Consider the following 13,775-nt stretch of genomic DNA (forward strand, 5'->3'; position numbering starts at 1 on the left):
CCAGGCTCTAGGGCTTTGGTCTCCACCTCTGTGTAGCACACATTGCACTCTGTTAGAATTACCTGTCCCTCACTAGACTGTAAGTTCCTTGAGGACAGGAACTGAAAGACATTGATCTTTCCATCTCAATGCCTGCTTTGGAGCCTAACAGACAATGAATGCAGGAAGGGATGGCTAGTGTGGGCTCCTGCCAGCCTCTTCTCCAGGCTAAACCAGTGTCCGCTGAGGTGTGATGGCTCTGCCTGTACCTTCCCCCAGCTAGACCAACCGAGACCAAACAGGGAAGATATGGAGAGAATAAAGAGGGGATACCCAGCACGGATGGTCCCTGAGGCTCATACCTGCTACCCGATGGGCCACCAGCCCCTCCAGGTTCAAGGGCTCCTCCTCCGGAGTTCGGGATGGGTCTGAAGTCACCTCCTTTGGTGGGAGCTGAGGCTGAGCAGCGAGGCCAGGGAGAGAGGTGGGGGGCTGCTGAGGCCCTGGAGGGCTGTGGTTGGTTGGAAGGAAAGCAGGCAAGGAAGAGGAGGAAGCTGGGCTCTTTGGACGGTAACTCTGGTTGGGCCCAGCCAGGCATGCCTGATAATCATAAGGTGAGTAAGACCTGCCCTGAGGGACGGACTCCAGGGAGGCTCGTGGGGCTGGCTCAGGGGTTCCCAAGGAATGCCCACTGGGGATGTAGCCAGATCTGGACTGGGTCAGTGGATGGGTCTGGTAGGAGGAGCCAGAAAGAGGCTGAGAGGAGAGCGGGGAGGCCCCAGGCCAGGCCCCAGGGACACTCTGGGATTTGTGCAGCGGGGCGGCAGCCGAGGATGGCTCTAGGTCCAGCATCAGCATGTTGAGGGCTTCAATGGACTGCTCGATCTCCTGCTGGGAGGCTGCCCTCGGGAACTCAGGGAGGCCAGGCGTGGGTGTCTCTGCCAATGGCTGGGGGCCGGGCCTCTCTCCAAGTGGGCTCTTTCCTGCTGACGAGGAGGCGGGTGAGGCTGCTGCTGCTGCTGCTGCTGCTGCTGCTGCTGCTGCTGCCAGGAATTGAGGCCCCTCTGCACAGCCTCCCGACTGCTTCCCCCCCGGGCTGGAGCTGGGGGCAGCTGGGGCTCAGTGTCCGGGAAGGACTGAGAGCGGAACATACTGCTGGGGTCATGACCATAGTGGGAGGTGGTCACTTGCTGTGACCAGGCAGGGTGGGGGCCCTCCCGCTGGTAGCCAGCTAAACCCTCCTGTGCAGAGTAGGAGGGTCGCATGGGGGCCAGGTGGCCCGCATGGGCAGGCACTGCCCGGCTGGCAGACTCATAGGGGTAGCCCCCACCATTCACCATAGGTTCCACGGCGTAGGGCTTGTCCAGGCCATTGGTCAAGGGGGACAACGCCTCTGGATAGCCCCCCTCACTGGTGTTGGTGATCCCGTCCAGGGAAGACAATGTGCCCATGCTGCCCACGCTGTGCCCGTCCTGGTTGGGCAGTTCATCGTCCAGAATGTCTGTCTCCCGCTCAGATGCCAAGGCCCCACCGTTGACGTGAACCTGGGCTGGGACAACATGACGGCTGGCAGAGGGCACAGCAGGGCCCCCCGCCAGGCGGGACCGGAGGTGCTGGGTGTGGTACATATTGCCTGGCTTCTCTCGTTCTAAGCCGAAGCCACTGAGCAGGCGGTCCAGCTCGCGCTTCTCCTCAGGACTCAGGGCAACAGGGGCACTGGAGGGGCCGGGGGCAGGCTCATCAGTCTTGTCTGTCTTGGTGGAGGCTGTGGAGTTGCCGGAGTCGCTGCTCACGGACAGGGTGTGTTCCACGTGGTTGGGAGTGGCCGACAGAGCAGGACGTGTGGCATTGACAGCCCCAGTGCTGCCATTCAGGGAGTCCTTCTTCTTCACCTTGGCATACAGGCTCCCATCCAGCGGCCCCTGCGTGTGTCCCACAACCTCTGCAAGAGAAAGAGCAGATGTCAGTGGGAAGCAGGGACATCATCTATTCTCCTGAGGAGAGGAGTAAGAGCTTCCATTCCCTGGATCCTAAAACTTCCTCTCAGTACCCTGCGATAGAGCGAGGTGACGGACAGGCAAAAGGACTAAAGGACCCATCCCAACACCCTGCTTCAGGGCCAGGCAGCAGATCGTAAGATTGGGCAGGGGGTCTTGGGGGTTAAGTCGCTCAGTCCAAAATTTGCCTCTGTCATCTTGCTAGCTTCCCAAGGACCTGGAAGTTCTGGACCAAAGCCAGCAGGCCCCATGTCAAATGAGGCGCATTCACTCTGAATGCTGGGGCCCAGGAAGGTTCTGGAAAGGGCTTGGGGCGGGGGCAGGGAAGCATCTTAGAGATTGAGAACAAAAGGCAGAAGTTTTCATCGGGGAGAGGTGCCCCCTGTGTCATTTTGTCTACAGACAGCTCCAGGGCCCCCTGAGCAATACTTTCTCTGAAAGGAAAAAGTGAGCGCTGGGTGGCTCAAGGCCAAAGGGCTGACTCAGGAACGAAGAACTTCCCCCGCCCAGAGGAACTCAGTGATTTCACACCCTGTACAATCAGCAGCCCAACTCCCAGCCCAAGATACACACACACACACACACACACCTTCCCTCACTCCGAGGCAGGCCCCCACTTGGCAAAAAAAAGTTTCTCCCAAATACTGCACAAACCCCAACCCAGACCCGATTCTCTCAAATACTGCACAAACCCCAAACCAGGCCCGAACAGTCACACACACACACACACACACACACACACACACACAACTTGGCACAAAGATGTCCAAAGACCTACATGCCAGCCAGTAATCACCCATATCAAATGCCCAGGTGCCCCCAGTCAGAAAGCACACTGTGGGTACATATATGCAAATACAAATAATAATCATCAGTACCATGCAGCCAAACACTTTGCTACATACTTTACACAAACATTGTTTCTAATCCTGTGTGTTAGGGAGTGTTTGGCCCATTTTAAAGATGGAGAAACTGAGGTTCTGAGAGGTGAAACTATTTATTTGCAGACACATAGCACCTAGTAAAGCTGGGACTTAATATCAGAACTAATTTAAGACAATAAACATAAAACTAAGTTAAAGTCAAAACTAAATTAAAACAGAACTTCAAAAAGCACACAATTTTTATTATTCTACACTCACTGGCTCTCATATCTCACACATGCATACACACACAATAGAATGAACACACGATAGGCAGCAACACCCAAAAATAAATACTAAAATTTAAAGCCACAAACATTTCAGAAAACACAAGCTCCTCCCATGCCCCCAGATCAGCCCTGGGGCCAGAAGTGGCAACCTCTAAAAATAAATACTCATACAGAAACCCATGGCCAAAAACAAGTGGTCAGACAACCACAAAACAGGAACATCCTGATCGGCACACACACACACAAACCACAGGCCAACTAAATGATGTCACCGATAGAGTGGGAGCGCAGAGATGCCCGGCAAGCATCGTCCACACACACACACACACACACACACACACACACACACACCCAGGCCAGCAGCAGAACCCAAGTGACACTGGCCAGAGTGTTGCCACAGGGCTCACGGGGACGGGGCTGGTCTGAGTGGGAGAGGGGTTTGGGCTGAGATAGGTCTGAAAGTCCAGCAACCTGTGCCTTGTGCTGGGACCCCTTGCAGGCTGCTAAGAGGCCACTGCAAGCATAGCTGCCTCTCCCGCTCGTCTGTCCACACCCCTAAGGGGTTGACACTGGCAGATGAGAGAGCCTGACTCTCCAAAGAACTGGGTGTCTTGCTACACAAAAAAGCAGAGCCTCCAGCAAGCTGTTTCTAGAGGAGAAAAATACTAAAGACAGGAGCCTCGCATCCACTCAGATTTCTGGGGGTGGTTCCCGTGAGGATGGGCGCCTCATACCAGTTAGTGGAAGTCTGAAGGGCTGTCTCTCCTCTCCGTGCCTGGAAAGCTGCTGACCCCACAGAAGCAGGCCCATTCCCGGGCCTGGGCCCCACTCGGCAGCCCACACCATGAAATGCCAGAGTGTTTCCTCCCAAGCCAGGGGTACCCACCATACCCTACACCCCCAAACCCCCAAGTCCCTGCTTGCCTGGTCTGGGAAGTGGGGAAAGCAACAAAGCAAAGGATGGGGTGTCCCATGCCTTCCCATTTACACTTACACAGAAGGCAAAGAGAGCACTGGGTGCAAATCTGAGAGTCCTCTCTCCTTCCGGGAGAAAGCAGACCCAACCCAGCACTTCCCTTGGGAGCACAAAAGAAGAGGTTTTGGCAGAAGAGCTAAGAAAGCATCCCTGAGGCTGGGAGACAGAATTCACACTGACTCCCATCACCTGATATCCTGGCCCTGCTGGCCAGGCCCCACTCTTCATTGATTTTGAAAATGTCAATATTAAACGGATTCTGCCGTGTGATTTATCCCCACATGGGCTCCTGTGTGCAGCAACAAGGTCAGGAATGATAACTGCCAGGCCACTAAGGCTTAGGAAGAAAATCGAAGATGTGTAAATAGTGTAATTAACTCCTGTTTGCTTAATACACATGAAAAGGTCGATTTCTGCCCTCAAAGTAGGGCCTAGCAGCTCCTGATCGCCCAGTGCTGGCCGAATGCTCCAGGCTGTTCTGTAGCCCTCACTGATCATCTTCCTTTGCATACCAAGGGGAGAAACTAAGGGCAGACCAGTCCCGGGTCTGTCCAGGCCCTGAGAGGGCTCTGCTGTTAACGCAGTGCATGGGCAGGACCTGTGGGGCACCTACCCCTGCTCCTCCCATCAGAGAGGAAGGCAAGTGCCCCTGCTCCCCACACCTTCTCCCCATCCACCACGGCCACGCTAAGAGCTACTTACCAGGACCACAAGAAGCCGGAACACAAGGTTGGTTTCAATCTATTACGGCAGGAAGGGCAAAAGAGAGGGGCCGGTAGAGCAAGGAGAAGGAGTGAGAAAGACTGGGGAAGGAAGAGAGGGAGCTTCGAGGGGGGTGAGGGCTCTAAAGCTGAGGGCCACCAGATCCATCTCCAATCCCAGCAGATTCCAGGAATGGCCAGTTCAGGTAAAAACTGTCTCAGATGAGAAGAAGTCAAGACAACAGTAAAAGCGGGTAGAGGGAGGAACCTGCCTAGTTGGGGCCATGGGTACTGGCATGGATGACAATGGAATAGGGGGATACACTGCAGGGGAAACACAAGTTAGACAGGCCCGTGTAGCAAGCTCCCAGACCCCAAGCCGTGCCAGCTTGGCCAGCCCGTCACATGGCCGTCTCCCTGCCCACTTCTCTAGGGAAACTAAGAAGTCCACAATCGGCTCCACTTGTTTTCCCTGAATATGTCTCCCAGTGCCTCCCAGCAGCTACTCCAAGCCCGGGACTCCACCCTCAATGCTGAGTTCCACTGCACCAAGGAGCCCTTATTCCAGGGCGGCCGTAATCCAGCTGTGCGAGTCATGCTTTTGGAGAGCTCTGAGGAAAATCCCCAGCTGACTTGGATGCCGACCTGCTCCCCAGGCTCCCTCCAGTGAGCTGCTGGAGAGCGCATGGGGCCAGAAGCACAGTACAGGCCAGAAGGCAGGAAAGCCGCGTCCAGCCCATCCACTTCAAAAAGAACGAAAGAAATAAACATGGGATGCTGAGATATGGATTGAGGGCAGGTGTTTTCTAATTCTGCTGTTCATGAGAATCTCCTCTGGGGTTTGTTAGAAAATGTAGAGTCTGGGGCCTGACCCCCAAAGGTTTTTACTCATAGGTCTGGGGCGGGGCCAGGAAGCGGCATGTTAACTAGCTCTGTGGGGTCCCGGCGCACATGGTGGGTCACATCTTAAGAAGCCCTGACCCAGCGCTGAGGTTAAGGACCCTGCTTCCCTCACCAGTGTCAAGTGGGGAGGTCTCATTATGTAGATGTCAGGATAGGAGGCCCAACCATGAAGGCTGAAGGGTGGCAGCCTGCTAGAGGGCAAGAGAAAGGCTCCTTAGCGATGACTCGGCGAGGAGAGACTCCTCCCTGTCCAGCACCAGGCCTGATTTGAACGGTGGCTGATTTATTAAGGTTTTCAGGATGGGACCCTTCACGATAAAAAGTCCTTTGAGTCCACGTCCAGCAGGATAACAATTCATTAAAATACATTACCCAAAGCAGTGATGACCGACTGTCATGGAGGAAAATCAATGCCGTCCAATAGCAGAGGCACCGTGCCCACCCCGGACACAGGCGGTTTGGAGGCAGACAGGGGCCCTGGCAGGTTGGGAGGGAATCTGGCTCCTTAAACGTGGGAATGCGGCATCAAAGGCCATATGTGCCTGGGAGGTAGTGAACTTTGACAAGGACTGAGGCTTGGCCAAGAGGCAGCCAGGGGAGTAAGTTCTAGACATGTTAACCCTTTAGCCACAGACTCCCCCCACTCTGGAGGGTGCCAGGCTGGGGTTAGGGCTAGGGCTGCTGAGAGGCACCATGGGAGCCAGAGGATGGGGCTGAGTCCCAGGGAGGCCACAGGGATGTGCTTCTGGAGAGGAGACAGAGGGGAGGCACCCCCTCCTGACCCCCCTAAGCTAGACACACCCATCATTCAGAAGGATGGTCTCCATCTAAATAGCCAACTCAGCTTGTGTCAACCACTTAAACTCTCAGAGCCTGGCCACACAGACTAAAAAGCCAACTTGCAGGTTTGCTGAGCGACAGGATTCAGGAGCTAAGTACCTTGAGGTAGGCCTGGAACATCCTCCTCTTTCCATTTCAACAGCTCTCATCACCCACAGGATAAAGCCCTACACACCACACCCCCTGCTGAACACACCAGACCTTTTCATCATCCGACTCTTGCCTGCCTTTTGAAGCCTAACCTTTGCTGTCCTCAATACCTTAAACACTCCCCCTCTCTACTCTTACTGCTTATATGCTCTTTCCTACTCTGTGCCACATGCTGTTCCCTCTCCCAAAGGCCCTTCCTCACCCTGCCTCCGCAACTCCCAACCTCCCTGGCAAACCTCTTCCTCCTCCTTCAGGCTCAGTTTGAGCTTAGCCTCTCTCCTGTAACACTCCAGGGCCGGATAAACCACGTTCCCACTGCCCCTTGTAGATGTCTACTGGGAACACCGATCACGTACTGGACAGTCATTGTTGACAACCAAGTTTGTCTTCCCCACTAAGCTGAGAGCTCCTTGAGGAAAAGCCTTTTCTCTCTCTGCCCCCAGTGCCTGGTTTCCAGACGGTACCGTTCACAATGTGGTCTATGTGAACAGCACCTCTTGGAGCTCAGTGCATAACCACCATGGCTATACAGGATGGCCCTACAGAGCTCAGTGCCTGGCACACACTAGGTGTTCCATAAGTGCTTCATGCGCTACATTAAATAGCCCAGAAAGATTTCTAGAATCCTGTCAGTCACTGAGACACTCTTCTTCCACTGCCACCCAGAAAAGTGAAAAATCAGGGGTTCAAGGTGGACCACAAGCTTCTCCCAAAAGGAAGAGAAAAGAGAGGCATTCTACAGAGTTGGTGGTAGCACAGGCTGGGCACAGTGGAGGTCCCCATAAACTGGCTGAGCCAGAGCTTGCCCCCTGGCATCACCCACAGAATTCCCCAGCCATATGCCACTCTAGGAGACATTAACTCTCTTATGCCAAGGACCCCTTGGGATAGTTAATGAAAGCGAGACCAATTTCCTAAAAAAATGCACAAAAACACAGTTCTTACACATAATTTCAGGGGGTTGATGGATACCCCAAAGTCCATCTATGAACCTTACATTAAGATGAGCACATTTAACAGAGAGGGCGCTGCTTCTGGGGACCCCTCTCTGTCACCCGGGACTTCTGTGAAGAATGTCAGACTCCATCTGAGAGGAATGGGAGAACACACAGAAAGGAAACCCTTCAAGCTGGAGGAGCTCATGAAAGGGTCCAGTCCAGAGTGACCCCCTGGGTCTTCACTGGCCCAGGAGGGTGCATGTGAAGAGGGGGTGAGGATGGAGAGTCAGTGCGGAACCTCAGCCCATGGCTCAAGTTTGACCTGGGGTCCTCCTGAGACACCTTGGCAACGGCAGCAGGGACCACCTGTGGCCCAGTCTTGGCCTCCACCCATGCTGACCTCCCAACCCCATAGCCAGCTGGGGACTAAGGTGGCCCTTAGGTCATCGCAGCTTGCAGAGGGGTCTGGAACGTCTCGAAGTGGGAACGGGCTTCCCAGAGCTTCTGAAGATCAGCAGCATCAGGGTTGAAGAAAAGCCTCTGAAGGGGATCCACAGAGGAGTCACAGCCTCTGCCAAGCAAAGAGGCAGCAGACAGGTGCAGCTCAAAGAACTTGGTTCACGTGGGGAGGTGTCAACTGATGCCACACTGACAAGCATGGGCCTCGGGCCCTGTGGGCGGGGACAGATGGGTCCAGGCTTGGCACCGACACCTGTCTTTCTCGCCGTCTACCAGCGCTCAGAGAGAGCCCACTGCACTTTCAGAGAGCAGACAGAGAACAAGATTCTCCTCGGGGCTGCTATCAAGTCCCCTGTACAAATGGCCTCGCCAGTTTAGCCACAGACCTGCCTCCGTGGGCCCAGGGAGGATGGGTGGCAAGTGCCCCACCCCCTGGCCATTCTGCCGATAAAGAAAGGAGGAGGCATGAGACCCAGTGGCCAAATGGAGCTCAATCTGAATGTCAGCCTGTGGGCCTTGAACATGGAGAAACTCAGCACTGAAATCCAAATGGAAACTAGAACCACTCCCACTGGCACCTCCAGGCCCTCAGGGCAACAGAACTAAGATCTGAGAGGGCCCGGAAAGTCAGCTGAGCCAAGAGAGCTTTTGTAAAAGCCGTGGGATTTTTAGAGCCGAGGGGTCTGAAGGGCTCGGTTCATCCACTGCCCACCCCTCATGTTACAGGGGACAGTGAAGTTCAGGGCCCCCCTAAAGTCACCCAGCACAGAGGTGCAAAAGGACTTGTCTTCCTGCCTACAAGTTCAGTGCTCTCCCCCTAAAGGCCTTCAAGGTGAAGTGGCTGGAGGAGCCGGGGGTGGGGAGTAGGGGGAGACTCTCCAATCCTCACAGTATAATATACGGGGTTTCAGTCAAGTGACGATGACGGATGTGTCCCCAGGCCCTCCTCAGGAAGGACACACAGATACCATCTTACTGGAAATTCTCCAGAGAAAGGGAGTAGGAGCACAAAACCTGATTGTGACCTTTATTTCAGACCCGAGGGACCAGGGCCTGGAGAGTGAGTGACCTGCCCAGGTCACACGGCAGCCCACGACCTTGCAGGGCCAGCCTCCTGGCCCTCAGCTCCCACCCCGGGCACTATAACCAGAGCCTGACACCCCCACTCCCCGCCTCGGCCTATCCGGGCACCAGATATCACAGACACAGGACGGTAAAAATAGCTCCGAGCCCACAACAACCGAAGTCCTTCTCTGCCAGGCCAGGGCGCCTGCCTGGACACTCAGAAATCCCTGGCCAGGGGATGGCCGAGCCGCCAAGAGCTGTGCCCAAGTTGGGAGAAAGCCATGAATGGGAGCCCGCAGGAGGCCACCAGGGAAATGGTCCGCACGAGGTGCCACTGAGCTCAGCCTGCAGAAGGAGGGGCAGTTGTCCTGAATAAATATCCCGCTGGGAGCGTTTCAGGGGCATCCATGCCTCCCCCGTGTTCCTTCTGCCCACCCCATTCTCATCCACCATGAGCCATTACCCCAAAAGGAGGAGGCCAACTCAGACACACTGCCCCCACCAACTCAACGACCCTCAGACCTGAGTTGGCAGCTCTTACAAGCCCAAGAGCAGCAAATCCTGGAAGAGGGCAGCCGGGTCCACACCTCCAAAGGGAGTGCAGAGGGTCACAGCGCTGCACAGCCTCACGCCCCTCCCCGGTCCAGTCCGTGGCAAATCCAGGACGGAGGGCACAGAAGCCCCCACCGCCCTCTCCCAGGTCCAGCAGAGCCACACAAGGACACACAGGCAAAACAGCCGCCCAACAGGCACTTACCCTCTGGATGGAGAGGGAGAAAGGGGAGGGGAAAGAACCGCTCTGATTTGATCTCTGCTCCTTGTGCCTCAAGTTTCAAATAATTCCTACATGGCTGCAGCTCCCAGCTCAGCCTGTGTCCTCCTACTCGGCTCGCTGGGACTGTCAGGGTGGGAGGAGCCTGCCCGCCCGTGTACACACAGCACTCCCTCCCTCGCTCGCTCGCATTCTCTCTCTCTCTCACTCTCCTCCTCCTGGCTCTGCCTCACTCTGGCTTGTAGGAAGCCAGTGGGATAAAACTCTGTCTGTAATTTCAGCCAGCTGGGTCCCCAGGGCTTCACTTATCATCCTGTAGCTATGCAGCTCTTGAATGACATCACAGTGGCTTCCCAAACCCTCCACATGGAGTGCGAGGCTCCAGACCCAGACCCAGTTCAGCCCCAGCTCAACCTAGTTCCAGCCCCAGTCCCAGCCCAGTTCCAGGCCCAGATCAACCCGAGCCCAGCAACAGCCTCAGCCCAGTACAGCCCCAGACCAGTCCCGGTCCCAGAACAGCCCCATCCCAGCCCCAGCTCAGCCCCAGTCCAAGCCCATCACAGCCCCAGTACCCAGAGGAGAAGTGGGAAGAGAAACCCTGGGAGCAAAGTGCAGGGGTGCAAGGGACAGAGAGGGAAGGTGAGAGTTCCTAGGCGGGTGTTGAGATTTATTTCCCCAAATTTTTCCACATTTTTTTCCACTCGGCAAATGAAAGGCAGAACGGATGACAACAATTTTCCAGCTGCTGAACAATAAGGTGGAAATTTTTTTTCCCCTCTCTCCCCCTCCTTCCCCTCCACGGGGCAGAGTCTAGGAGCCAGGACACTTCCTTGGCTTATAAAAATTTGGGGGGCGGGGGTGGAACACAAAGGCCCTGTACTTCCCAGAGGTGACCATGGGGCCTAAATAGAGTGGCTGGAGTGTCACCTGGGCAGGCCTCAGGGAGGCGGGGCAGGCGCTCCAAAGTGAGATTCTCAGTGCAAAGCTTTGGATTCTGGCCCAGCAACCTGGACAATTTTTGAGGCCTGACTTTGGGAAGGCCAGTGGGCACCTGGCCCGGGATATTGATTCACCAGGGCACCTGACATGCTTCCAATTGACTGGCTATTGGTATTCAGCTTGTTCCCATCTCAAAATCATGAATGGCAGAGAGAATAACTTTTTTCGGAGTGTCAAACCATGTCCACTTTCACCCCCAGCCACCCAGGTCTGAAGCAGTCCACTCAGCCAAACACCCCACAATCTGCCCCAAATCCTCTCATCATCCTGGTGGGCCCTAAAAAGTGCCAGAAGTCCCTGACAGCAGGACACCAAATGCCAACTCTTACCTGCATATTTTGGCAACTTATTTGCACATCAATTGAATGTCCCAACCCAACTCCCAGAGTTGGTAGAGATGGCCTGGGGTTTGCAGCTTTAGTACCTGGTGTCTCCTCCCCAGTTAAAGTGCTTGTGTGGCCACTCCACCCGGAGCCCAGCTTTCAAAGCCAGGTCTGCTGGCACGGCAGGCTCCGCAAAGAGAGGCTGCCAAAGAGAGGCCACCTGCTCATCCCTCTTCTGAGCAGACACCTCATCCCGGCCCCCCTCCACATGCCAGCACCACTCTCTGGATGTTTCTTTTGGGGAGTAAAGAAGGAAAACAATAACAAAAATAGTACCCCGTGCCCTGTAGGCTGGTCCCTATGCTATCTCAACTGCATCTTCACTGATGAGCTGGGGAGGCCCCCAGCCCAATGTCAAAGACCTCACAGAAACCATAAACGTGGGTAGCGAAGAGAGGGGTTCCATGCTCAGGCTCCGAAGTGGGCGCAGGAGGACTTCCCACTTTCCCAGAGCAGGACTGTTGTAAGAACACAATGTGGATAAACTATTCCAGTCATCCAGCCATCCACCATCCAATCATCCCAAGTAGAACCACAAGGAGGAGAAAGGCCTGGGTGTCCCACTGTCAAGGTGTCAATAAGGAAAGGGAGGAGCTCAGGGAGTGCCCTGATGGAAATGCCCACAGACCCCTGCAGGACCCCCTCTCTGCCTTCCAGCCCAGTGGAGAGGGAAGGAGGTGGACTGGAAGTTCAGGGCTGCAGGGGCAGGGAGGTACTGAGCACTCCTCACATGGCCCCAACCTTCCAGGGTTTCCGCATGCGCCCCCCCCCCACTGCCCCCTAAGGCAGTGGCAGGGCCAGGCTTGGAAGTGTGTTCCCTAAGGGTAGGGCAGAAACAGAGATCCAAAGGATTACTCTGGAAGAGAACTGTCAACTCCCAGCAGATGTGCGATTTGGACAAGGGTCTCGGGTATATCTACTCACCTCCCTCCTGCCTCTCCCTGCTCTTATTGCCTCGTGGGGCCTGGACATCATCTCTAGCCATCCTCATTAGGGAAGGATGAAGGAAGAATGGAGAGCAGACCTAAGATGGCTTGGGGAGCCAGGAAGAAGGAGAGAGTGCAGCAGAATGGGGCCGGCAAGTTAACTTGAATGCACATTCTCTCATTCGCTTCCACAACCGAGGCTTAGAGGTTGCAGCTTGCTCAGGATCACACTGCCAGTCTGACTCTGACACTCAAGTTCTTTCTGCTTCCCAGGGAGCAAGGAGAAACCAAAAAGGTGATGGATGGGCAAAGGGTGAGAGTCTGCAGGATCCGACAGGAAGAAGGGAGTGGAGAAGGGTGATAAAATCACAACGTTGGTTTAGGACAACTAGCCCTGCCATCCAAGTGCCCTGTCCCCATCCAAGGGGTCCCCTGGGAACTGCTTGCATTTATCCTAACGACACTTGCAGGGCTCACAGCATTTCTGGAAACTCGTAGGGAACTGGTTCAGAACTGGTTCACAATTCACACCATGAAGCCGCCTCTGCATTCAGGTCGATCCCCATTCTTAACCCAAAACAGCCCCATTAAGTACCACACATAAGTACCGGGTACCAACTAGCCATGCGGTTTTATAATTACAGCTCCCGTCACTGCTGTGGGGTGGGGGTCCGTGTGGCTCTACCCATGTGTGGACGCGTGTGCCGGTGCGGGTAGCACCTCTGGATAGGTCTCTGCTTCCTTTCCCAAATGGGTCCACCCCTGCACATGAGTTCAAGGAGGACCATGTAGGCATCTCCAGGGGGTCTCCAGACAATCTCATGTGAGCTCACACACTTGAGCAGTGTGGGCCGGAGCAGGAAGTCACTGCCGCAGAAGGACAAGCGGGGAGTGACTCTCCTGACCCACGGAAGCCACATACCATGGACAAGCCTGGGTCCAAGCCTGGACAGGAGCCAGGGCACTTTCTAACCTCGGGCTTCTTTCTAGCCCTGTGTTACCTGAAGGGCGCCTGCCTGGTTCTCGAAGGTTCTCAGGCAGTTATAGACATAGGGGGGCAGGGAGGCAGGAAGGAAGGAGGAGAGATCTGAGAGGCTCTGAGCTTTCATACCAAAATCTGATCTCACTGCCCCTGGAGAAGGAGAAGAACAAACACCAAAGAACACTTTGCTACTAACAGTGTGGTTTTTTTTTTTTTTAAAGCAATCAAGGCAACAGAAGGCGAAAATCTTCACCGAGCATCAGGCATTGACTCGCTGTGACGATGATGTAAAGATTGGGTTGGGGGTGAGAAAAGCAGTCTGACAGCTCTTCGGCCGCTTCCCAGAACAAAGGAGCCGCCTGTGGCCCTGGATCAACCTCCCAGGGTCGGAAAGCAGTCCAGCAGGTCTGCCACCTGGGGGCGGGATGCCCATGTCCCCTGCCGGGGACTCTTGTGGGTGCCAATAATTCTTTTAGCATAAAAAGGGGAGTGGAAGGAGCGGGATTTTGGGGCCAAATCCTGAAGTCCCAAACTACACCAAAACCTGCCAGG

At 55.1% G+C, this 13,775-nt stretch overlaps 1 protein-coding gene across 1 annotated transcript in view; it reads right to left on the reverse strand.

Annotated features, from left to right (window-relative positions):
* Window positions 1-13,775, reverse strand: part of TNS1 (tensin 1) — a 188,013-nt gene that overhangs the window by 44,220 nt on the left and 130,018 nt on the right. The window contains 2 exon segments of the mRNA XM_014462563.2: window positions 342-944; window positions 947-1,921. Of these exon segments, the coding sequence (XP_014318049.2) occupies window positions 342-944; window positions 947-1,921 (1,578 nt within the window).

The sequence above is a fragment of the Myotis lucifugus genome, unplaced genomic scaffold (assembly GCF_000147115.1).
Source record: "Myotis lucifugus unplaced genomic scaffold, Myoluc2.0 scaffold_3, whole genome shotgun sequence".
Lineage (NCBI taxonomy): Eukaryota > Metazoa > Chordata > Mammalia > Chiroptera > Vespertilionidae > Myotis > Myotis lucifugus.